This window comes from Pantherophis guttatus, chromosome 3 (genome assembly GCF_059756535.1).
Source record: "Pantherophis guttatus breed Tessera chromosome 3, ASM5975653v1, whole genome shotgun sequence".
In the NCBI taxonomy this organism is placed as follows: Eukaryota; Metazoa; Chordata; class Lepidosauria; order Squamata; family Colubridae; genus Pantherophis; species Pantherophis guttatus.
The window spans coordinates 181,080,367-181,107,691 of NC_142065.1; the positions used below are offsets into that span (position 1 = coordinate 181,080,367).

General features: G+C 36.9%; 1 protein-coding gene across 1 annotated transcript in view; it reads left to right on the forward strand.

The window, feature by feature from the left end:
* The window catches only part of HNF4G (hepatocyte nuclear factor 4 gamma), a 72,113-nt gene that overhangs the window by 21,065 nt on the left and 23,723 nt on the right, over positions 1-27,325 (forward strand). The window contains exon 2 of the mRNA XM_034429993.3: positions 24,691-24,862. Coding sequence (XP_034285884.1) covers positions 24,717-24,862 — 146 coding nt within the window. The 5' untranslated portion in view covers positions 24,691-24,716. The remainder of the gene's footprint in view (positions 1-24,690; positions 24,863-27,325) is intronic.

A 27,325-nucleotide genomic window follows, 5' to 3' on the forward strand; every position in this document is an offset into this window, starting at 1 on the left:
CAGCTGCATACTCCCTGAAGCTCAGGTTTGTTGATGAATCAAAAAGAATTTGCAGAACTTGCGAGAATGGGACTTATAAGATTGGTTGTGGTTGGCATTCACATATGTGATTTCCTCCCCCCTTTCTCTTTCTCTTTTCTCACCCCCCATCCCCTTTTAATTTTGTTTGAGATTGAATTTTAGAAAGAGCTTTGTTCCAGGCATAGCTTTTGGCAGTGGGCTGCAGAGATGAGATTTCGTTGAATCATGTACGAACAGAAAATATGTGAAAATTGAAATGACAAGGTAGAGTAGCTTGGCTGTTGAAGTACATAAAATAACTAGGTTTGCAGAGAAATGAGAAGGATTGTATATGTAGGTGTTTAGGAATCTTGAGTCACAGTTTTTGTTAATATGCTTATAGATTATAAACATATAGTTATATATTATAAGTATAAATGAATGAAATCTGTTCACCCCTACATAACTGTTGCAGCTATTTCATTGTCTGAGGGAATGGGGCAAACAGTTAGAGAAAGCTGGCTAAAATATTGATAAATATGCTATTTGTCAGCGTTTTTATTATTCTGTATAATTTCTACATCATATCACTGTGTTGCTTACTCCAGTGATAGGGAATTTGTACCTGGAAATAGCTTTTCCTGCATAGATCATCTTTTCCATGAATATAAAAGGTTTATATGAATGAATAAACTCTATTATTCCCAGCTTTCACTGAGCACAGTATAGCAAAGTTGTAGACTGTGAAGTCTCCATTTTTTTTTTCACTTTCCTCCTACTTCATAGACCTCAAAACTGATGCAGTGCATGAATCTGCACTTATGTAGGGCATATTGCTATAAATTTCAGTAGCGGTGTTAACAGATTCTGTTTTCTTATCATTTTCACATTTGCTATTAGGAATATCCAAAGCCACAAATGAGTGATTTGATTCAAAGGATTTGACCAAGTTATTTCTTCAAATAAACTTTTGAATCAATTCAAAGTATCAAATCAAATTAGGTGTATATATATATATATATATATATATATATATATATATATATATATATATATATGTAGTGATATCACTATAATAGTGAGTAGAAGGATCTAAATGGGTTGTTCCTAAAAAAGAAGAAGAGAAAAAGGGAAACTGAGAGAAAAATCTCTTTCTGAGATCTGATTTCCTTCCAGTTACAGTGGTAATCTTAGTGTGCAATGCTGGGAGAGATTCTTCTCTTGGTAGTACATCTGGTGGAGATGTAGGAACGAACCATTTTGATGACATTTCTCTTCTAAGGGAAGTCAAGTTAGTTTCCACTGTATTATTATTTCATCACCTCATAGAAGTTGTGAAGTGCTAGGGTATTTCGTTATTTTGGCTGAGGATTTCCAAAGGAGTTTTGAAAGTCTAAGAATACATTATTTATTAATCTATTGCTATCCACATGCTTGCTAACAAAGACTGGTCTTTCTCTTCAGAAGCTAAATTGGATCTACCTCTGTAAGGTACTTTTTTCCTATGTTCTTGATAATTTTACCCTAAATAAAATTCTGATATTTTTCTGCCTGCTTTCCTGAACCGTTCTCTGCTGGGTAATGGAGATCAAATTGCTGATTCCTGCAATTATTATCAGTGGGGAATTGTAATCGTTATCAGGATTACTGGGGTCATGTGGATAAAACTCATCTCCCACCCAGCTGGCCTGATCACAGAACTGCTGTGGCCTAGGGAAGAGAAAGGATTTAACATTACACATATCCCCTAGTGAATTCCTGTAGAAAAACGTTGGTCTTTAACAGAATCACTTGGGTGAATGTGTGCCTGAGGCTAATGCCTCTCAGTAAGTCAGTGAAAGTATATATGTGGTGTATGTCCTGATCCAGTTCACAAGGCCTACCCATTAGCCTCATACATTCCTTGAGATCTTTAGAATGATTGTTACTTATCTGTTATTATTTCTTAAACTTTCTGAATATAAGGATAATCCTCTACTATGGTATGAGTTGGTATCTAAAAATTACCATAATGAAAGTACTGTTCATATTGGAAGGTTGTACAGTTTAGTTAAAACATTAATTTTAATTGCTGGGAACTATTTTGACATTTGTTAACCGAGGCATGCATTTACGTGACCATTTTATTCCATGAATGCTGCCTTTTCTTCTAATACTCCCTTTCCCGTCTCTTTGTTTTGAAGGTTCACTATTGTCTCTTATCAGGTTGTGGGACTTTCCAGTTCCAAGAGAAGTAGAGATTTCTCAGAATAGAGACTTTATCAGTGTTTGCTTAGAAATGTATTGCTTTTCTGCCATAAAAATAGCTATATAGCTTTCAGTGGCTATAAATATATGGATCAGATTTTTTCCCCCAGGCAAGCTTAACGTAATTTCTTCAATAAAGACAGATAGGAAACTCTTTCAGTGATTATTTTCAGTATTAAAGCACTTATGATAATGATAATTATGAAGGCTATTATTACAAGTTTTTAAAAACTGTTTTTTATTAGGATATGTTTTTTCTTCTTATATCACAACTATTCTGTGATTTTGAGTCAGTTTATAAATGACTGCGAGATGCTTCCACAGAGGTAGACAGCAAAAATATTATCTGTGTTGAGGCTTCAAGGAACAGAAGAAAGGGACCTTTGCTTGGTAATAATCCGCAAATAACCAGCTTTTGGAAAGAACTTTTTGAGCTGGGTTGAGTTGACTACATTAACTGCTTCATGGCTTGGAAGAGTGAATCAAAGAAGTATTTCTTCATAGATATCTAATATACAAGGCTAACTTTATTATTATTATAATAATTTAATTAAATGATAAATTGTATCATATTTCCTTCATTATATTCAAAGGATGTCTATTCAGAAATGTAAATAGAATGCAATAAAAAAAAACTTAATGAATTGATACATTAAAGCCAAATTGTAATTAAAAGAATATGCTTTAGTTAGTAATGTCTAAGCCAGATGTATTTATCTTCTAAGCAGTCTGCATAACATGAGGTTGGATAATAGCAGAGTTTGATTCTGAGGCAAGTAACGTTTTAATTTTTTGCTAGTTAATAACATGGCACTAACCTCCCCCAAAACTTGAATTATAACATTTAATTCAGTTATGAATAAGTGATATAAAGACTAAATTTCATTAATCAGACTAAATTGTCAGCCAGCAAATAGCTTGATTTTTTAAAAAATAATAAACCTATTTCTTGAAAGATGCAAATATAAAAGCGTTCTTAAAAGAAGCAACTTCATCCTATGATTAAACTGGTGCTAATACATGTTTTCATCCCCTTATATTAAAGTGTCTTATTGGATCAAAACTACTTTTTAAAATTTATATTCTGACTGAATCTGTTGGTAGATTCCCACCTTTAAAACATTTCTTTTGTCTATTTATATCCTACCATTATCAGGTTTTATAAATAATTCAAGGCAATGAACATATCTCCCTTTTACAAAGTAACAATTCTATGAGTTGGGTTAGGCTAAGCCCGAAGACAGATGTGAATGGCCCAAAGTCATCCAGCTGGCTTTCATGCCTAAAATGGGACTAGAACTCACAGTCTCCTGGTTTCTAGCCTAGTGCCCAATCACTAGACCAAACCGACTCTTATTCCATTAATAGGATGGTGGCCTTAATTTTTCCCCCTCTCTATGTATATGTATATATGGCTGTATATATAATCCTGCAGCACGAAGAAAAGGAATATTATGTATTATTAATGTATTATTCTACAGTATCAAAGAGGAGCGTGATCCAATTTTGTGCTGTAAATTCTATGGTCTTTCTGAAGAGCCTAAGTAATTTCTCCAGCAAGGGGTGATTTCCATCAATGGCCCTTCTCTACTCCAATATATCCCCCAAATCTCTCTAGAATTATGGACTCTTTGGAGCAGTCTTTGAAAGATATGGATTGTAAGCAGGGCCGGATTTAGATGAAAAGAGGCCCTAGGCTATTCCACTTATGAGGCCCTTTCACCAGTGGTGGGATTCAATTTTTTTTAACAACAGGTTCTGTGGGCGTGGCTTAGTTGGGGGTGTGGCTTGGCAATCATGTGACTGGGTGGGCGTGGCTAGCTGGTCATGTGACTGTGTAGGCGTGGGTAGCTCGTCATGTGACCAGGTGGGCGTGGCTATGTGCATAGGGACTACTCAGAGGGCTGAAAAAAGTCATTTCTGACTGGGCCTCGCACTTTTGACCGGTCCTCACACTTATGACCATCCTCACATTTATGCCTGTGCAGCTTTCTTAACAACCATGTCACTCATTTCACAACTGCTTCTCTTCACCATGGTGACAAGATAGGGCAAAAACGTAAAATGTGAGGACAGTTGTAAGTTCGAGGACTGGTCAAAAGTGCGAGGACCAGTCAAAAATAACTTTTTCAGCCCTCTGAGTAGTCCATATGCACAAAAGGACTACCCAGAGGGCTGAAAAAAGTGATTTCTGACAGGTCTTCGCACTTTTGACCGGTCTTCGCACTTATGACTGGTCATCATTTATGCCCATTGTAGCATTCTTAACAACCATGTCACTCAGTTCACAACTGCTTCTCTTCACCATGGTGACAAGATAGGGCAAAAACGTAAAATGTGAGGACAGTCGTAAGTTCGAGGACTGGTCAAAAGTGCGAGGACCAGTCAGAAATAACTTTTTCAGCCCTCTGAGTAGTCCATTTGCATAAAAGGATACAGCAATAGAGAGGGATGAAGGAAGGGAAGGGAAATTAGAGTAGGAGTGAGGGTAAGAGAGGGAGGAAAAGAGGAGGAGAAGGAGAAAGGAAGAGGAAGTAGGGAGGAGAAGAAGAGGGGGAGGAGAGAGAAAGTAAGAAGGAAAGAAAAGAGAGAGGTGGTAGGTTTGAGGAGAAAGATTGCTGTACAATAAAAAAGATGAAAGGGAAGAAAGCCAACCCCAAACAAATATAAAGATATTAAGATAAAGAATGAATTGTTAAACTTTAAAGAATAAAAGAGAACAAATATGAATAAATAACAATAATTAGAAACACACATACAAACATACAATGTATTTTCTTTGAACAGAGTATTTGGCCGGTTCACAAATTTAAACAGTGTTTAGTCATTTCAATTAAATTTACAATTTCTATATTTCCTTTTTGCCATATTTATTCCTCATCTATTTTTGTAAAAAACCAATATTACCCTTCATCCTCATCTCTAATCTTAATCAAATTCAATTTTTCCCTTCTATTCTATATTATACCCCTTCCCATTGTCATCTATTTTTTTATCCATCCTCACATTGGTTAATTATGTAATATTACAGTTGTTTAATATAAATTCAACATTTTAATATAAATCAATTAGTTATATAACTACCTTTTTTGTATATTAATCAATATGAACATGAATATTCCAATTATTTCCATGCAATCCAATTTCTTACAAATCAATTAATTATATTTACCAATAATAATAAACCAAATAATTTCCCCCATATATTCCTCCAAACCACAATTTAACCATTTCTGCTTTCAGAAATATACAATTAATAGTATCTCAATTATTACAATTCCCTAGTTAAATAGAGCTTTTTTTCTTTTGTGTTTTAAAATCCTGAACTCTCCTCTTTTTCCCTAAATTTCCCATTGTTTTCACCTACCTTTTTGGTGAGGAAAAAGAAAAGAATTCTGCCTGCCTAATTTTCCAACCTTGCAGCAACAGCAAAGCAGTTTCAGTTTCGTTTCTCAGCAAAGCTAGGGGGAAAAAAATCAGCACTCTTTGCAAGGAAGCAGAAGAGCCCTGAGCAAAACAGCTGAGACAAATCAGCTGAGAGCCAGGAGGCCAATTAACCTATGCTGAAGCTCCAGGGGCCAATAAAATTACAAAAAAAAGCACCGAACCCTTTGTTAAATTGCTGGCTCCCCCACCCCTCGCCCACCACTATTTATTGGCAATAAATAGTGGTGCGGAGGGGCGGGGCAAGCCAGCAATTTAACAAAGGGTTCGGCTGCACCACTGGCTCTAGGGCGGCCCTTTGAAGCCCCACGGCAAGAATTCGAAGTTTTTTTTTCCTCTAGCCATCGGAGGCAGCAATAGATGGGGAGTGGGCAGGACCGGCGATCCAATAGAGCAGAGAGTGAGGGTGAGTGAAGGCGTAGAAGCTGCTTTCTCCATCCTGCTCTCTTGCGTCCGGAGCCGGTGGGGAACCACGTGGCAGCCCACGTGGATCCCAGGCAGCGGAACTCAGGCTAGGGAAGGGGTGGGCAATTGTGGCTCTTTTACAACTTGTGGCCTTCAACTCCCATATTGTTTTTAACCATTTGGTTTTAATTTTTGCATGTGTTCTGAAGTCATTTTTGTGGGATGAGTGGCCATATTCATTATTTATATTAAATAAATAAAATTAAATAATTATCGTTGTAAGAATTGAAGTCTAGTATTACTTGATTTGTCCCTAATTTTCATACTTATTATATTCATACTTATTAATAATTACTACAAAACAATAGACAGGAAGTATAGGTTCTATCAAAGACAGCATTTTAGTAATGACCAGGCCTTAAGATGGTTGTTAAATAATACTGTATTTCACTTACATCTTGTTTGTTTCAGTTGTTATAAGACAGTAGAGTGGTTATTTTTAGCATTTTAACACCAAATTTTCAAGCCCGGCCACTGAAAATCATTTGTTCGTGTGTGAGAGTCAGAATTCTTTGTGTTAAAAGAGGATCTTGAAATATATTTATCTATTTGCCTTTTCATTCTAGGTAGAGTTGAGATAGAATGATATGGATAAATGTCACTCAGTAAGATTGGTGGGGACTTGAATCTGGATCTTCTTAGGCTAAAAACTTAACTGCATCACTACATCAGTTTTTTTGAGAGCTGAGATGGGTATGGAAAAATTAGTTATATGATATTTTTTAGCTGCAAGCATTGCCTTGTTCCAAGGACTGCCATTAAAAAGCACAGCTAAATAAACAACTTGGGATATGATTACTTTAGTGCATTTTCCTGGCTTTATGCCATTTTATTGCCCTTCTAATGGCTATTAGATTAGGTGTGTAAGACCTCTGGAAATGTACACATTGAAATATACAAGAAAGTAAATGGTTCCCACAGAGAATCTCACTTTTCTTTACTACAGATGATGGAGAGACTAATTTACCTTGCATTGATAAGCCATATTATGGGTGATAAGTTTAAAAACAGGTTCATTCGTAGTTTTTATTATGCTCTATGCAACTATGATTTTTATTGCTGAAAAGGGACCCCACGGGGAGACTGACTGTTGTTATAATCGAGTATTTTTATTTTTTCTGTAAAAAGACAAGGTAATGACATTTTTAATCTGAGTACTATGAAAAGCTGCAGCATTGAATTACTTTTGACATTAATTTTTAAATAAATATATCTGGTATTTCCCAAATAAATTTCAAAGATAGGATTAGCAGCAGTGCTTTCAAAAAACCAATGATAGCGTGGTAATTTTCAGCTTTCTATTTTGCATTCAGTGCAATTCCTCCAGGGCAATAAAAGTAAAAAAAAAAAAAACAACCCAAAAACCTACCCGCTCAATGGAAGCTTTGCTTAGATCATTAGAATTTTGTTGGACCTGATTTACCACATTTTCTTTCTTTATTTAATGTAATGGATGCCTAGTAACTGCTATTCACCAAGCAATGTGCAGCCCATAATAAAACCATAAAAATACAAAAATAGAACTCTGAAACAGCACTAAGACTGCCAATATAAAGATGAGAGAACTAAAACAAGCTCATACCAAGCCTTGATGTTCACAAGATTAAATGTTTCAAGGAATAAATTGGATTTTATTCATAAGTACAGTCATGGTGACATTTTAGCATAAGAGTACAATATATTTTAACAGCGCGTATCTTCACTGAGGCTCAATGGCTTGTTTTAGGAAGTAGATGAATATACACTTTGGAAAAGAGAATCAATTTTAAGATTATTGCAATTACAAGTACATCATAATAATTAAAGCAGTTTTCCTGGCACAAGGTAACTGGCCGTCTAATGGAATAAACAAAAGAATTTGTGCCTTTGATATGCATGTTTTATTTTAAATTCAAATAATAAGTTATTACATTTCAGTTACCAAGAATTTAATGCTTCTTGAAAATCATACTTCTCCTGTTCTTGTTTATTTGATAGAGTTCAAATCTGATGTGTGAACTTGGTTCAAATTCTGCCATGAATTCAGTGCCTGACTTTCAAGTTGATTGTTACATTTTTACCTATGTTCCATATACATAAAATAGGAATAATAGTGATCTAACTGGGATGCTATGGTGGCAACAGTCATAGACTTTGAAAAATGTAAGTTTGAATTTGTTGAATTACTTTGGCTTAATGGATCCTAGTTCAGTAGATTGCAGTCCTAACATTAGCTTTATGGAGAGCTAGGATGATAGGCAAAAAATGTTAGTCTAATAAAGAACAATTTATTTAAGACAATTTTTGGCATTTTATTTCTTCATTTATTACTACATATATCCCTATCTTTGGTGTCTCCCAATGTAGGACTATAACAGTCAAGTTTGCTGGGATTGGAGATTGTTCAACAGTATTGGGGGTCCTAAATCCCAGAATCACCGTTCTGGGTGAAGAAGGATAATAGGTAGCCAAGAGCACTGTGCAATTCCTGATTCTAAAATGCAGTATATAGTACTTGATTCTCAGATGACAACAAAATGTTAGACAGCAAGATGAAATCTAAAATAGAATTATTTATATTAACACATTTGGGACTTTTGACAGGGAACAATAATGAAAGTGCTTGAGGTCTCCCTCCAGGATTTCCACAACTTCCAAGAAATAGGAAGAGGAAGAAGTATTAGGTACATTTGCTGCCTTGATTATTTATAAAAATAATAAAGGAAGATGAAAATAAAAAAAATAACCATTTGAACAATTAGATCAATCAATACTTTTCATTCCAAACAGTAAAACAAATAAGTGAAATGATAGTTCCTAGATTTATTTGATTGTTTTTGGGCTTCCACATATACCTGCAAGTAGTCCTCAATTTACGACCACAATTGAGCCCAACATTTCTGTTGCTAATTGTTGTGAATTTTGCCCCATTTTACAATCTTTCTTGCCACAGTTGCTAAGTGAATCATTGCAGTTGTTAAGTTATTAACACGGCTATTAAGTGAATCTGGCTTCCCCATTGACTTTGCTTGTCAGATGGTCACAAAACATAATCACATGACCCTGGAACACTACAACCATCATATATATGAAGCTTCTGAATTTTGATCACATGACCATGGGATACCACAACAGTCAGAAGTATGAAAAATGGTGATAAATCACTTTTTTTTTCCAGGGTTGCTGTAACTTCAAAGGGTCTCTAAATGAACTGTTGTAAGTTGAAGACCACCTGTTTTGGACTACATGGACCAAAACAAAACAAAAACATAAAAGTGCAAGGAGAATAAAGATTAGCTTGTTACCTGATGTAAAATAATTAAAGTAGCCAGTATGAGTGTGTATCAAATTAGCATTTTAGCTCCAGGTCACATACTGCTTTTAAAAGTCTGTAAGAATTCTGATAATTTTCTTGATATAGATAATTTCAAATATATGATGCCCTCGATTGCATAAAAGAAGTAATGAAGAAAACTTCTTTCTGTGTGGGATACCTATACCCATAGATCACCTTCAGGTCCCAGGTCCCTTCAGTGCTGAGATACGGTGGACCCCTGTGAGGAAGTGGAAATTTTCTGTAGTAGACCCATGACTTTGAAGCATTTTCATTGAGGTATTCCTGGCACCATATTTACTGTCTTTTTGGTGCCAAACAAAGGCCTTTTTATTCCTTCAGAGAATTAAATAGATTAATGTGTAAATTTAAAATATATATGTTTCACAGAGCCTTTTAAACTATTATGGTTTCTGCTTTTATTATTTGAATATTTAAATAATTTTGTTTATTCTGTGACAGAATTTAATGAATATTTTAAAAAGTTGCTTTTTTAATGTATTACAACTCTATAAATAAACTCGTATTTGGAGAGCAGTTTTCCCATTTTAATAAAGAAATAAATGAATACCTTATAAATTAGAAAGTTGTGCACACATTAATATTCAGGCACCAACTCCCCAAAATTGCTGCAGATAAAAGGAAAACTAGTTTTTGGAATTCTGAACCTCTGGTTCACACCAGGCTTATATTAACTAATTACAGCCATAACAATTCAACAGCACTAAAAAAGATGTGTGAAATTGTACACGATACTTGTAACAATTGTAACAATATTGCACAGCTGTATAATCCTTCCGTTAATCTTGTGCAATCCTAATAAATTTCCATAGAAGTTAGGTATAAAAAATCACTGTCATAATGTGACTATAGCTTGCATTCTTGGAATTGTTTCAGTATATACCCAATATAGCTTTTCAAGGGTGTACCAAAAATTCTGGCAACCTGATATTTTGGATGATAAGAGAAAAGCACTGAGAACTCAAATCTTGATCATGGTAGTCAATATTCTCCCTCAAACCTCTTCAGAGCTTGTAGACAGGAACAATATTTAGAAATATCAACATTATTAAAGGAAGATTAGTTGTACATATTTCCAGACAACTGAAGACTCTTGGAAATCTCCAGAATTGTAAAAACAAGAAAGAAAAATTGCAAGAAGGTCAGAGTGAGTATTCTCTTCTATGTTAAGGTTGCCTGCTGGTTAAAAAGGCTGCATAAGTGATCAAACAAGAAGAGGACAAATCGTTCATTGCTCTGGTACATAGTGTGGTTTCCCCTCCATCTGTCTACTTCTGAGTAGTGGTCTGTGCTGTCTATTTAAAAGCACAAACTTATAGCTAATAACATCAGGCCATAATGTTTCTGAATTAAAAAAATACTGAGCTGCTGATCATCATTTCAAAAAAGTCAGTGGTTTTCTTAACCGCTGTGAAACAATCATATTTGGGTATCACCATATTTTGTTTACATATTGGGCTAAGATAGAGGTATATAGAAGTACAACATGCTGCAGGACAATGTAAAATGAGCTCATTTTAGAATTAAATTGAGCAATTTTCTTTAAAAAATGCAGATGAGTTTTATCAATGAATATTTTAACATGGAGTATATTTTTCAACCACAAATTTTCTTCTGGTTATGAAGCAAAATTAATTCTTTGGACCACAGGAACATAAAATAAGGTGTGAGGTATTAGAGACACCATCTTTCTATTACAAGTAAAGCTGCCAATACAATGTAGTCTCATAACTAACTACATTTATGCTATATGTGTATATCTACAGAGTTTACATTTCATTAGGAAAGACTGACAGTTTTTTAAATAAAGGAATTGCTAATTTTTGAATCTTGTATTGCCTGCGTGGTGAAAGCAACTACATTTCCAAAGGTAAGAATCAGCTGCTTTCTTAGTTAAAGAACAAAAATACCCTATCTAAATGATGTTAGACTCATGGGGGGTTGAGTTTGGAAGGAACCAAAGGGTTACTTCTTCCAGTGATTGACACTTGAAAGCAATGTACAGCAAAAGGATATTTTTTCACCTTGAATTTGAAGAGCTTCAGGATATCAAGAGCTTCAGAATATCAAGATTCCAGGATCACCAAGAGTAATTAGTCATAAAATAACTAATTAGTAGAATTTTATTAGTTAACATTTAATTTTGGGAACTGAAAGAGTGGAGATAAGATGTGATATGCCTTACCATATGAGTTTTATCCTTAACACTATAAAAATCTTAGAGAAAGAGGAGGAGTGAGTATTGACGTGGCAAAATGATAAAGGGAGCGGGGGATAATTTTATTCTGTACATATTTAGATGTAAAAACTACATTTACATTTAAGATACATTGATTAGAACCACTTTTTGTTCTTATTTATTTATTTATTTTTATTGGATTTGTATGCCGCCCTTCTCCCAAAGGACTCAGGGCGGCTCACAATAATAAGAAATAGAAAATACAAAAGTTAAAAGACAAATTAAAGCAGAATATCCAATAAATAAGGTTAAACATGGGAATACAAATTCAAATTTAAGATTTAAGAATTTTAAAAGCTACAAAATCAGTTTAGAGTCAACCCAGGCCCGCCAGTTGGAAGAGCCAGGTCTTCAAGGCCCGGTGGAAGGTTCAGAGGTCGGGTATTATCCGGAGCTCCAGGGGTAATGTATTCCAGAGGGTAGGAGCTCCCACAGAGAAGGCTGTCCCCCTATGGGTCACCAGTCAACATTGTCTAGCCGAAGGTACCCTGAGGAGGCCTGTGGGAGCGAACCGGGTGATGGAAGGCTACCGGTGGCAGGAGGTGGTCTCGCAAATACTCTGGTCGTAGGCCATGTAGGGCTTTAAATGTGATCACCAGCACCTTGAATTGCTCTCGGAAGACAACTGGGATCCAATGCAGACCACGAAGGAGTGGTGTGACATGGGAGTACCAAGGTACCCCCATGACAAGCCGCGCGGCCGCATTCTGCACCAGTTGAAGTCTCTGAGTGCTCCTCAAGGGCAGCCCCATGTAAAGTGCATTGCAGTAGTCCAAACGAGAGGTGATGAGGGCATGAGCAACTGTGAGTAAGGCATCTCGGTCCAGAAAGGGGCACAATTGGTGAACCAAGTGCACCTGGACAAAGGTTACGGCAGTCAAATGATCTTCCAAGCTAAGCCGTGGGTCTAGGAGGACTCCCAAATTGCGTACCTTCTCTGAGGGGTTCAACACCTCCTCCCCAGGGAGAGCGATGGAACATAGTGGACAAAACGGGGTGCCAGTAACCACAGCCATTCGATCTTGTTGGGGTTGAGTCTAAATCTGTTCATCCCCATCTAGACCCATATGGCCTCGAAGCACCGGGACATCACATCAAGGGCATCGTTGGGGTGATGTGGGGTGGAGATGAAAAGTTGGGTATCATCAGCATATTGCCGCACCCCAAATCCCCAGATGATCTCACCCAGTGGCTTCATGTATATGTTGAACAGGAGAGGTGAGAGAACTGACCCCTGCAGGGGGGTAGGGTCAGGGGTCGATCTCTGCCCCCCTGCCATCACAAATGGCGTACGACCCGAGAGGTAGGAGGAGAACCACTGAAAAACAGTGCCTCCCACTCCCAACCCCCTTGGCCGTCACAGTAAGATACCATGGTCGATCAAAAGCTGCTGAGAGGTCAAGTAAGTCCAGGACAGAGGAGTAACCCCTATCCCGGGCACGCCAGAGATCATCTATCAACGTGACCAATGCCATTTCCGTGCTGTGACTGGCCCTGAAGCCGGTTCTTTACGTATTGTGTATCAGTAACCTGTAATGAAGTTCTCTAAATGTCAAATGCATCCAATATAAGATATGTGACAAACATATAGAAAATATAAATATTAAAAGCCACATATTAAAAAAAGGAACTGGTGAAAAATATAATCTATTAAATTAAAGGCCAAAATTTATGGGAATTAAGAGAAATGCTTATGAACAAATATGCAAATATTTCTATGACACCTGTTAAATAAAATCAGAAAGTGATGTATAAAATAAGAATACACACCAAAGATTTTCAAAACAGAAAGAGAAATTGTCAAAAAGTATTAAATGAAAGTATATGCGGGAAGTGAAGGGAAAACCAACAACCAATATAATACCATCTGATCGCTTATTTCTTTAAGGCATTTTCATTCCAGCCTTCATCTAAAAATGCCCCCAGAGCAATTTTAATCAAATTAATGAAATAGAGGCTTATTCACCCACAGGCTTATACACAAAAAATGTATGATATCAAAGGGGAAAGGATGAAGACAGACCAAATAAGCAAGCTCAATCACTAGGTTTGTTAAATTGTAAGTTAAATTGTAGCACTTACAAGGATTGGTTGTGCTATAATTCAGAGAAAAAGGAACTTGGTAAAACTGAATCTTTAGTAGGGCTGATAACAATGGCCTTGCTTTCTATCCCCTTTTCCCTTGCTGCATCATTTCTGAGTGCCATCTCTTTCAATTCTGCCACATTGGGCAGAAATTCAGAGAAGGCCTTCAAAGACAGGTTCATAAGAGAGAGACTGTGATAACTCAGGTATATTGACCCCAAGTTGCACAGGGATTTATAGTTTATAAGCAGCATTGTGCATTGTGTTCATATATAGAACAATATGCAGTGGAATTGTTTTAACAAGGAATCACAGGAGGGTAATCACTCCCAGCTATCAATCACACATTTTGAACCAGCTGAGATTCTTTTCAAAGTCTGTTCTATTACTGAGCTTTTCACAGGACTCCAATGTGTCATTATAGTCAGACACCACAGAACAAGCACACAGAAGGCACAATAATTTTATCTGTGCAAATGTATTTCTGGCTAAGACAGCAGTTTGGTGTAGCAGTTAAGGCACAAGCTAGAAATTGAAAGACCATCAATTCTAGTCCCACTTTAGGAATGAAGCCAGCTGGGTGACTGGCTTGTCACTCTCTCTCAATTCTAGGAAGGAGACAGTGTGGCAAAATCTTGCCAAGAAAACTCCAGGCAGTCTCCAGGAATCAACACCCAGCTTGAAGGCATAACTACCCCACCCCTATTTGGACATCAACCTTATCTTAGCATCGATGTTCAAGGCTTTGTCTTCAAGTAAAGTATGATTCAATCCACTCAGTCTGAATTTCTTCTTGTACTGAATTAACCAGGGAGCCATCAAATTTTTGTCTATTTGTCTACTGTTATCAAACATGAGTTTGGTTTAGAAACCTAATATCTTCAGCCTTATCAGCCTATGTTAAATACCATCAAAGATCAGCTAGAATCCTGAAAGGCACCAGAGGCTGTGATTTTGCACTCTTTAACCACAACTTTCTGACATTATCTCCCAGAAAAGGACTAGAGCATCTGCAAGCAGGTTTTACAAGTCCCAACTCAACAAATTTAGAAGGATAATCCAGACAAACTATATTCTCTGTTATGACTTCTTTTCTCTGCAATCCTGTATATCAAATCTCCCCAACTTTATTAGTCTCTAGACATGTTGAAAATCCAGGGAGTTGTAATCTAGAAATTACTAGGTAGGAGAAAACTATTGTACAGGACTACTCAGAAATAAATTATTTCTTTCAGTGAGTCTTTCTGAAATAGAAACAAGAGAAAACTCAGAATTAGCAATGAGCCTGAACATATTGTACAAGTGCCAATGACTTAAACGCGTAGCCATATCGGTGGGCACGCGAGCTCAGCTCCAGTGGGACTGGAAGCTGGCAAACGGGCCATTTTCAGCCTCCAGAGTGACTCCGGGGGTGTGGGGAAGGCCATTTTCACCCTCCCAAGACTCCTAGAAAAGTTCTGGAGCCTGGGGAGAGCAAAAAACAGGCCTTCTGGTCCCACTGGAAGTTGGCAAACAGGCTGTTTTCAGCCTCCGGAGGGCTTCTGGGGTGTGTGTGAGGAAGGCTGTTTTCGCCCTCCCCAGGCTCCTAGAAAGGCTCTGGAGCCTGGGGAGAGAGAAAAACGGGCCCACCGGGCCATTGCGTGCCAGGAGCGGGGGGTGGGGGGGCCTTCACGCATGAACAGGGGCAAGGTGCATAGAATTATGGGTATGGGCACGCGTGCGACACCCTCCCCCCCTGCGCTCCCCCCGCTCCTGGCATGCGATGGCAAAAAGGTTAGCCATCATTGACTTAGACTATTCATGATATAAGAACTGACCTTTGATTAAGAAAATTATTGGAATCAATTCAATCAGGTTTTACTATACTTTTTGGAATGCCAACTCTAATCTGGATTTTTAGCATTGTGCTCCATAATTACACATATAACTGTAATTACCACTGTAACAATGTCCTATCTCTCTTAGTGAAACTTTATTATGAAATTGTATGTTTCTCATGGATAAGATGTTTGTAAAACTTACCTAATCATCTATATAAAATGTTTATAATCAAGCACGAGTTTTGAATTACTGATTATTAGTGAACAACTACTTACTTAACTATTCTTCAGTCAGGAGGTTTAATTGATCTGAAAGTGTTCCTTAGGTGAGGAGGTGACAAATGTCCTTTTGGAAGAGTTACTTAGGGCCAAATTGTAACATGCCAGTCTTAAAACTGTCAGTTGCTGCTTAATTTGATTTTCTCCGATGGTATGCAGAGAAATAACCTTGATTTTTATTAGTTTGTTTTCAATTTTATATCTTGATCAATGTACATGATTAAATGTAATAAGAAATCAGGATAATTAGCACACAAAGACCTTTTACTGATAATGTTGGAATGCTTCCTGATAGCGTTCTTATCAACAAACTAGTTATTTAGATTCTTTTTTCAGTACAAAATGTTAAGTACTGCATATTTATTCTTCATTTTTAAAGGTAGTATAATGCAGAATTTTTCCAAGAAATGGCAGTTATTCTTGCAGTTCTTACTCCGTGATAGTTAGAATTTTATGTATTGTATTATTGTTATTCTGTACATATTTTTTTCTCAACAAGTCCCAATTTCTTTTTTGGTGTAGAGCAAAATGGTAATGAGTTTGTTGGTTTAGCCCAGAATCATTTCCGTTCAAAATTGGACAGAAAGTTTTGTCCATAATCAAGCTTTTAGGTTAAGATGATTCCAATACTCTTAACTTAATAAGTAGCTCACTCATTATTACATTTGATGAAATAAATGGACAAATGAAAGATTGAAAAATATTTCTATGCTCATTGGATAGTTAATACTTGTTTGATTAACAACTTCAGATATCTGAGACACTTTTTTTCTTTGAACAAGGTTCAGAATACCATGTTAACTATTAATGAGATGCAACAAATCAGTTTTACAGCTCTGTAAGGAGACTGTATCCTACAGAAAGTACATTGCCAAGTAATGAATTACTTTACTCTTTTGATAAATACTCATAGAACATGAAACTGGAATTCTGATTTCAGGATCTAGTTGTAGATGCATATAGTTATATTTGTAGAATGGGTGCACTAACAACAAAGCATACCCATTACCTTTTTTTAAAGAAAATGTTAAAATAAGCCCTTTTCTCCTAAATTTGCTTGAAAAATAATTATTTTTTCTTTTGAGAGGGAAAAGTCTCACATTCCTTTCCTTTTTTTCTAGGTAAAACTTAGAGTAACCATGGTAATAGAAGCATATACAGTACATCTGTATAAAAAATGTAACAATTAACTTTTCTTAGTTAGTGAGGTGTTTTATTTTCTTTATAACAAATGAGTTTTATTAGAAACCTTTCTTGCGTTTCTTTTCGGATTATTGCACATACATCTGCCCAGATATTTAAAACACTCACATTTCTTATGGTTGTATTGTGAAGTTGCTGCTACGTAACAAAAGTTCTACATGCTGTGAAAGAGGACTGTTCCATTTTTTTGCAACTTACAAACTGTATGATAAACACAGGCTTGTGTGGGCGTGTGTAAAAGGTTGTAAAGGTGTATAATAAAAAGTGGGAAGTAGAATAAAAAATACTGAATTAGTATCGTAACTAACTTAGTATCATAACTCCACCCATTGTGCTATGTTATGCAATGACAGTTAATATTTTGACTTATAATCAAAGGGAAAACAAGTATTCATTGCATTTTCTGTACTGTAGAAACGGACCATTTTCAGATTCATGTACAGTAATGAGAATCTCGGTCCCAATTCTGAACATGGATATGGCAAATTACTCTGAAGTCTTAGATCCAAGTTATACTAATTTAGAGTTTGAAACCATACAGGTGTTGTACAATGGCAATGGTGAGTTTGAATTATTGTATTTATGAATGGATGAAGAAGTAAAGGAGACCAAGTGAGCCAACTTTTACTTTTCATAATTCGGATGAGGGTTTAAAAAAAGTATTTTTGTCAAAATCTTTTTTATTTAGATTTTGTTTTATATTCATGAGTAAATGTATGCTAACCAATTAATACAGCTTTGATTGTTGAAAGGTTTCTAGGATATAACCTATCAATAAATCCTACCATTAATGGAGTAATCCTATTTATATAATTGGTAAGACTTTGATACAATTGACTTAAATTTTGGGAACTGTATTAGATGAATAGGAGAGCTATGTAAGATATTCATATATAATGAACCTTCTAGGAAATAATAAAACAAAAACATACAGTAAAAATAATTTATTGAAATAATTGGATAAATTTACATATTATAGGAATCAAAAAACCCTACCAGATCTTATGGATGGAGGCAACTCTTTCCTAGCATTAGAGACCTTTCTGAAGATTTAAGTCTTTCCATAAGTGTTCAAAATAGGGTAATTTAAGCCTAGTCATTCTTGCCTTGAGTGAGAACTTTGAAGTGATTTAATACTTTTGTCCATTTGTTTTGTTTTATTTTTATTTATTTATTTGTCAAGCATATATTAGATAACAGATATAAGTATAAACATGATTATGAATACATAAAATAGATATGAATAAAAGGGGATATTAGGACAGGAATAAAAGGGGATATCAGGTAGGCACGTTGGTGTGCTTATGCATGCCCCTTACAGACCTCTTAGGAATGGGGTGAGGTCAACAGTAGTTTAAGGTTAAAGTTTTGGGGGTTTGGGGAAGAAAACACAGAGTCAGGTAGTGCATTCCAGGCATTGACCACTCTGTTGCTGAAGTCGTATTTTCTGCAATCGAGTTTGGAGCAGTTTACCTTAAGTTTGTATCTATTGTGTGCTCGTGTATTGTTGTGGTTGAAGCTGAAGTAGTCATTGACAGGTAGGACATTGTAGCAGATAATTTTATGTACTACGCTTAGATCTGACCGAAGGCGGCGTAATTCTAAATTGTCTAAGCCCAAAATTTCAAGTCTGGTGGCATAAGATATTCTGTTGCAAACAGAGGAGTGGAGGACTCTTCTTGTGAAATATCTCTGGACTTGCTCAATTGTATAAATGTCCGATATGCAGTGCGGGTTTTTGTAGGGTAGCAGCATTGTTGGTGGTGTTGAATAGTTTTACATCATCAGCGAAGAGAACACAGTTGCTTATAATATGATCACAAAGGTCATTTATGTAAAGTATAAAGAGTGTTGGTCCTAAAATGCTGCCTTGGGGGACACCACTGTTAACAGGTGCAGGATTTGATAGGGCGCTCCCTATTTTGACCACTTGTTTGACAGAAACGCTGCTATCCAACTATGCAGGGGTCCAGAAATGTCATAATATTTTAGTTTTAGAAGTAGTTTGTCATGTACCACTGAATCAAAGGCTTTACAGAAGTCTATGTAAATTGTGTCTATTGCTTTGCCCTGATCGAGTTGTGTAGTCCATATGTTTTTGTAGTGTAGGAGTTGCAGATTACAGGATAAATTTTTCCTGAAACCAAATTCGTTGTTAGAGAGTAGGTTGTTTGTCTCTAAGTGGAGGGTAATGGATTGGTTTATGATTGATTCCATGATTTTGCAGGTGACGCAGCATAAATGGATTGGTCTGTAATTTTCAACCAGGCTGGGGTCTTCCTTTTTGAAGATAGGGATGACTGTGGCTAGTGACCATAGGTTGGGCAAGGAGCTGGTCCTGAAAGATTTTTCAAAGATTATGCTAAGAGGTTCTGCTATGGCAGTGGAAAGCTTTTTTAAGAAGTAGGCACATAGTCCATCAGGTCCAATAGATAGAAATGGTTTTAGACTGCATAGTGCCTTTTCAATGTTATCTTCTGTAAAATCGATATGTATTAATCATTGTAATTATTTGTGGTATGGCTAGGATAGGTTGGCTGTGCACAGTATTCTCAAGTGTCTTCTCCAACCTTAAAGTTAAAATTATGCCAATACTCTTCCTATCTTCTTTCTTCAAAGCCCAATTTTTCTTCTATAGAATGTCAGAGGGAATACCACTGCTTGCACAATTCTGATCACAGATTATGACTGCTCTGCCAAGTGCTAATTTGTGGCTGATTTTTTGACTGCTTGTTTCTTTACTGTTGTTAGTTGATCTTAAAAGGCAGATATACCCATTTTGATATCTTCATTGCTAATTCTAAGGCTTGGTGTTCTACCTGTTGCCATTAGTTCGATCTTCTTATTTAATTTTAGTCCCATTTTTCACTTGCTCCTTAAGTTTTATTAGTAGAATTTGCAGAAATTTTACCTATTGAGGTAGTGTCATCAGCATAGTGCAGGTTATTGATGTTTCTTCTTCCAGGAGTAAGATCATGCCCATCTTCCAATTCAGCTTCCTTCAGTATATGTTCATCATATAGTTTGAACAACTGGAAAATATGCAGCTTTGTCACACTCCTTTGGCAACCTGAGCAAATCTGTTTCATCATATTCTGTCCAAAATGTGGCTTCCTGACCTGTATATAAGTTTCCTATGAAGATAATAAGATGTTTTGGTATTCTCATTTTTCTGAGAACATTCCACAGCTTCTTGTTTTTTCTCTCTGAAACTATTAAGTTCCTTTTTTGAGGTTTTGAGTTTTCTTGGCCTTGGCTTTCCTGCTTGGCAATTTCATGGTTCTGATATCTAATTTGCTTTCTTCTCTTTCTTCATTTATGGCAGTGTCTTATGTCTTTTTTTTTAGGCTCTTAATGACTTTTTAAGTCTTGCTTAATCTGTTAATAACTTTTTAAAGTTAAATCCATAACTTCTGTGGTTTTCTATCAATGAAGTTCAAGATCTCAGAACAATTCCTGATGTACTCTTTGAAAAATGATAAGTATACGATCAAGATCATGTTGTGGAAACTGACTGGCTTTCTTCTTTAGCTTAACTTGGAATTTACACATGAGCAGTTCATTATCTGTTCCAAGTCAGTACCTGACCATGTCTTTGATGCTACAATTGACTCCTGCACCTCCTTTTAGCAACAATACAAACAATTTGATTTCCATGTACTACATCTGGTGTTATCCATGTGTAAAGGCATTATTTTAGTTGTTAGCTATGAAGAAATCACCGGAGTGGCAGAAATTGTGACGTTAGTCTCCTGCTTCATTTTGGTTTCCTAAACTATGCAATCCAACTACATTTTCCACTTTCATGTTCCAACTTTGGTATTCCAGTCTCCAATCACAAACAGCACATCTTGGTTGCACGTTTGGTCAATTTAACATTGAACTTGATCATTAACCTCCTCTTTTTCTGCATCGGTGGTTGGAGCATTTGGAGCTTAAACTCGAATGATTGTCATATTAAAGGGTTGTCCACAAGTCTAATCAATATTATTCGGCCATTGATTGCTTTGTAGACAAGTAGTGTTCTTGCTATACCCTTTCTAACTATAAAAGCAACTTTGTTTCTTCTTTGTTTTTCACGTCTTGAGTAATAAATAGAGTGATTTTCTGACTGAAAGTGTCTGATCTCAGCCTGTCTCAATTCACTGATGCCTAAGATATCAATTTGTAGTTGTTTCATTTCATCTTTCACTGTGTTGAGCATTCATGCTTCTTACATTCTATGATCCTACTTGTAATTCTATCTATGCAGCTTTGGCATTTCTTTCCCCATATGCCACCATCAGCAACTAGACATCCTGAAGGCTTTAATCTAGATATGTCATAAACACCATTAGTACTCTGATAGATCCTTGTTTCTTCCTCAGTAGCATGTCAAGTGCCATCCAACTTTGAGACCCATCATCTGGCACTATATCATCAGTCATTTTATATTTTCCGTTCGTATGGTTTTCTTGGCAAACTATAAGAATGGGTTACCATTGCCTTCTCCCATGCAGTATAAGTTAATGCTTTTGCCATTGTTACTAAAGTGATCATCTGCCTCCAGAATCTTTCTATGTTGCTGTTGCCCTGCATAGGTTTTTGTGCACTTTTGCTGGGCAGCTGAATGACTTTTACATGGAAATATATACTCTTGGCATATACACCCAATGTTCTTCATGCATTCCTCACATAAGTACCCCCCTATTACGATGAAGTAGTGCAGCAGGACTTAGGGTGATGGAATTAATGGCTTCTCTGAAAAATATCCTTATGTCTGTTTAGACTGGATATATTTAACATGCTGTACAGTCATACTTCTAGATTTCCAGTATGCCAACAATAGTCATTTATTAACCATGATAAATCTTGGCAATTAGTTGAGATAATTTCTTGCTATTTGATTAGAGTAACTTTTAACTTTAGTTGGATTTGAATTGCCAATGCCTAGATTTATTTTTTCCTTCCAATGCAATCATGACTGAGTCAGATATAAAGCAGATTACGTAGATATGGCTGTAAGAGGAGACAGAAGAAAGAACAAATGTTTGATTGAATTACTTTGTTATTCAGTAATGTTAGTTGGAACTTAAATAGTATTGTTGCACTTTTTAAAAAGGATAATTCTGTATTTAAAAATTAAGTAACAAAATAAAAATAGAGCTGACCTTTCATGATCAATAGTAACAGAGAAAATGTGTTCTAGTTATTTTGATGGGTGCACTCATTTATTTAAATATACCCATATTTCATATATATTTGACCTGCTGATTAACCAAATGAAAGAGATTTAGAACAAGAGATTGGAACAAAATTGTGGGCAGAATTGGAGAAAAACAACTCAAGCAATGCATTTTCCACTTATATTAATAAAATTTGATTAGTTATAAACTATTATAAACTAAATTTAGTATAAGATCAACATAATTCCAATGTAAGTATTAATACATGCACTGGAAAAAGACAACAAAAATGTAGAAAATAGATATTGCAATACTTGGAGACAACAAAACAAAAGATAAACAACAGGAGAAAATACAAAATACAAAGACCTGCAAATAGAGTAGAATACATGTCACCAAAGAAAGCAAAGATAGCACCGATAGTAATAGGTACTTGAGGTAATCAAAAAACATCTGCAGCACTGCCCTAGACAAACCTGGTGTGTAATCTGCAGGCCCTCCTGCACTCACAATTCCTGCTCAAGGAGCAAGTGGCAGTTGTGGCAGGAGAGCCTTTGCTCAGTTTCAAGTTGTGTGTCACTTACATCCTTTCCTGGACGGAAAAGCTCTCTTTTCAATCTTTCACGCCCTGTTAATCTCCCAGATGGATTACTCCAATGTGCTTTATATGGGGCTATTTTTGAAGAGTATTTGGAAACTGCAACTGGTGCAGAATGCAGCATTGCAAAAGTTTTGGGTATCCCTAGGATAGTGGATTTAACACCTCTGCTATGTGAGTTGCATCGGGTGCCAGTTTGCCTCCAAGTCCAATTCAAAGTATTGATAATCACCTTTAAAGCCCACTCAGGGACCAGTATACCTGAAAAACCATCTTGTCCCAGTTACATCTACTTGTCCCATCCAGTCAAGGAGTTTCAACTGGTGGGATCTAGGACAGGGGTCATCAACCTTTCGGACCTCAGGGACCACTACATTCATAATTTTAAATCCCGCGGACCACTAATATGATCTGCCTAATTAGCGGCTGGGTGGGCGTGACTAGATGGGCATGTGATATGGGTGGGCATGGCCATCTCATGTCACTCATATCAAGGGGCGCGTTGCCAGCCTCTACTTGCCCCTCCCCTCCCAGCCACTCTTCGCCTCTCCACCCGGGTTCCTTAGGGCCCCAACAGGAAATAGTTGTTGGAGCTAAGCAGCCACCATGAGAAACAGCAAAACAGCTCAGTTCAAATTGGATCTGACTGAGAAGGAGGCTCAGCAGAAGCACCTCATTGAGGGCTATGAGCATAGGCTTTCCAAGCAGATGGAAGAGCTGCAGGAGTGCAAGGCCAAGTACCGGCACCTGGAGGCTCAGCAGGCTGAGATGGTCAGCCAGTTCCAGGCCATGATGCAGTGCCACTGGGACAAGGCCCTCCGGCTCTTCGCCACCAGCGGCGCTTCCCTCCAGCCTTTGCCAAAGTCCTGCACCAGGAGGTTGAAGTAGACTCCAAGTCAGAATTTCTGCCTCCCTCCAACCCACACAAAAAGATCCCAAAGGGGGAGACTCTGCAGCAACACAAATGTTCATTGCACATATCCGTCCCAGGGTCCGTAGTTTGAGGACCCCTGACTTAGTGCAATATAAAAAATTCAAACAATTTTCCTGTGGACCACCAAAATTTTTTCACGGACCACCAGTGGTCCATGGACCACCAGTTGGTGACCACTGATCTAGAAGAAGGGCCTTCTCACCTGTTGCCCTGCCCTATGGAACATCTTACTTCCAGAGGTGAGGCAAACCCTCACTCTTCTTTCCGTTCTTTAACATAAGAGTATTAAGACTTTGCTTTGCCAATTAGCATGGAGGCCTAAAAGCCCTGGGGATGGCTGGTGTCCTGAGAATACTCCCACTGCACTTTTACCTTTCTACTCTTTTTAATCTGATTTATCTTCACTTGTAGGTTTTGACCAGTGGTGGGCTGCTGCTGGTTCGGACCGGTTTGGGCGAACCAGTAGTTCTGACCAGCCCCTGCGCTATCCTGTCCTATATAATCACCATGATTTTGAAGCCGCAAGCACATGCACGCTCACTTTTTTGGTGCTGGGTGAACCAGTTGTTACATTATGTGATGCCCACCTCTGGTTTTGACCTGTTTTTAACTCTGTTTTTAAGCTAAACTTTTATTCATTATGTACTGTATATGATTCGATTATGCTATTGTAAACTGCTCAGAGTCACTAAGGTGAGATGGGTAGTGTAGAAATTTAATAAATTTTAATAAAATAAAATAAATGCAAAGAGCTAATTAAAAAGATGAGCTGTAAAATCTTTAGGATGGTAACGTTTAACCACCATGTTGTGTTTCTGTTTCTTCCCTACTCAGTGCTCAACTTCTAATTGTAGACTTTGTTCTTCTCCTTATCCAGACAGTTGCTCAGCAGAACCTTTCAACATGAACAGTACTGACAATGGGATTGGTGGCATTTGTGCAATATGTGGGGACCGAGCAACTGGCAAGCATTATGGTGCCTCTAGTTGTGATGGATGCAAAGGTTTCTTCCGACGCAGCATACGAAAGAGCCATGTTTACAGCTGCAGGTAAGAGTAATATAACTGCTAAGGACTTCTTATTTCTTTGTGTTATGTTGACATATTTCTATTCTATCTTTCCTCCAAACCCAGAACAAAGCACATGGTGAAGACAAAAATAATATTTGAAGTGAGGGCACAATAACACAGTTGTGTATAAAAGGTACCAATCTCAGTCCCTGATATTCATAATTAAAAATATTTGATTTGGGAGCTCATACAAAAAGAACATACATTCTAATTTAAAATCTGAAATTAAGCCATTGTTACTAAAAATGGTAAAGCCAAGAAAGCTTCAGAGCCTTTCAGGAAAGCTTTCTAGAGTAGTTCTGGCTTTCATCAGACAAAGCTTGGAATAATTCTAGAAAGTGGCTACAAAAATGATTGCATAGCTAGATGCTCTATGCCATGACATATCTGATGACAGTATTTGGAGCATACTAGGTCCAAGCAACCAGAGTCGCTCATAAACAATTTTATTGACTTCTCCCTATGTTACAAGAATCTCTTCAGATTGCTTGCCTTTTTGTGAGAATAAGAAGATAAGGCTTCCTGGATCTTGGGTGAGGTCAGGCTTCTGCCACTTGTGGCTCAGTGTTTCCAAATTAGGTCCTTGCTTGACCCTTCTTTCAAGCCTAGCTGGCAGGTTCCCAATAGAGAATAAATGGATAGTGTTGCATAGAACATGCAAAGATAAATAAGGTAATCATATGATCTGAACTATTGAGTCTTTGAAGGTCAGATAGCATTTTGAACTAAGCCTCGAAATATGCTGGTTGTCAAACAAGTTTGTCATATTGATGTAATAAATTTTAATTTATTAATTATATTTCCTGCTTTTCCATTGCAGAGAACACTCAAGGCCATCCCACATAAAGCACATTGCAGTAATTATCTCATGATAACCAAGTCATAAATGTCAAAGTCCAGTTTTGACAGAAGAGCCATAAGTGAAAAAGTAGTTCATTTAGCAAAACCACAACATTGTCCAAGATACATTATATGGATTGTGTTTGGTACTTACTGAAGAATTTAAAATGTGATTAAACTGGAAAAAAAGATTAGCGAAGATCTCCATGGATTTGTACCATAGAGGACACGTAGCCATATTAGCTGGAAATGTGTAGTGCCAACACATGTGGGTAAAAACAGATTGGGAAAGGCTGCCAGGTTAGCATTAATATGTTTAACAAATGGTAGTTTTTCCCTTTTCTGAATTAGATATATATATTTTGGCTGCAGGAGGACAGGAGACAGAGAGACAAAGAGCCTTGATTCCAACAAGACACATGCCTTAAATTAGCTTCCCCCAATTTTGGAGCATTCAGATATGTGATCCTCAGTTCTCAATAGTAGCTATTCTGAGCTAGTGAATTCTGAGGAGTGAAATCAAGAAAGCTGGAGTGGGGTGGAGAAAGCTTTCTTAAACACTTTGTGTGTTGAGCTACATACTAATTAGTGTTGAAAAAGTCACTGATGCACCAAAGGAGCATTAACTTCTGGCTTTTCATCTTTGCTTCATTCTAACAGAACTTTACAATAGAATAACTGAGTTGGAAGGGACCTTGGAGGTCTTCTAGTCCAACCCCTGCTTAGGCAGGAAACCCTATACCATTTCAGACAAATGGTTGTCCAATATTTTCTTTAAAATAGTGTTGGAGCATTCACAACTTCTGGAGGCAAGTCATTCCACTGATTAATTGTTGTGACTGTCAGGAATTTTTTTCTTAGTTCTAGGTTGCTTCTCTCCTTGATTAATTTCTGTTCATTGCTTCTTGTCCTGCCCTCAGGTACTTTGGTGAAAAGCTTGACTCCCTCTTCTTTGTGGCAACACCTGAGATATATTAATGTTAAACTCCATTCCAATTTTATTCCAATTTCCAATGTTAAACTCCATTCCATTTTATTTTCAAGTAGCACTAAATATAGATTTTGATCTTCAGAAATTACTCCTCTACCAGCTTTCGCTACTTCTTGTTGCCTTACTGTGAGTTCTTTGTTTTATTTTTTAGTTCTCCTATCTCTGTTATTTTTCTTTTTCCTCAAGTATGACTAGATATGTGCTATAAAATGCCCTCTGGCATTTTGTTTTACCTTTTTCTCCTTTTTTGAGAAGGTTGACTAGGATTGCTGCCGGGGTTAAAAAGTATTTTTTCCTCCACTATTACTATTACTATTGTAGATTGAGGCCTCCTTTTCAAGATGTTTTGTTATCTTGAGATTCTGGCTCAAGTAATCACAATTTGTATGTGTTACTGTGGAAAATGGTGAGTCTTTTGCACAAATGTTTTTGGATTTCACTTATGGTGAATCAAGGATTATGTATGTGCCTAGTTCTACTGGCTCATTTAAAACACATAGCTCATCTCTTTATACCACTCTTGCTCAAAATGATGCTCTAATGTAGGGGTTCCCAACCTTTTGGACCTCAGGGACCACGAGGTTCATAATTTTAAATTTCGCGGACCACTA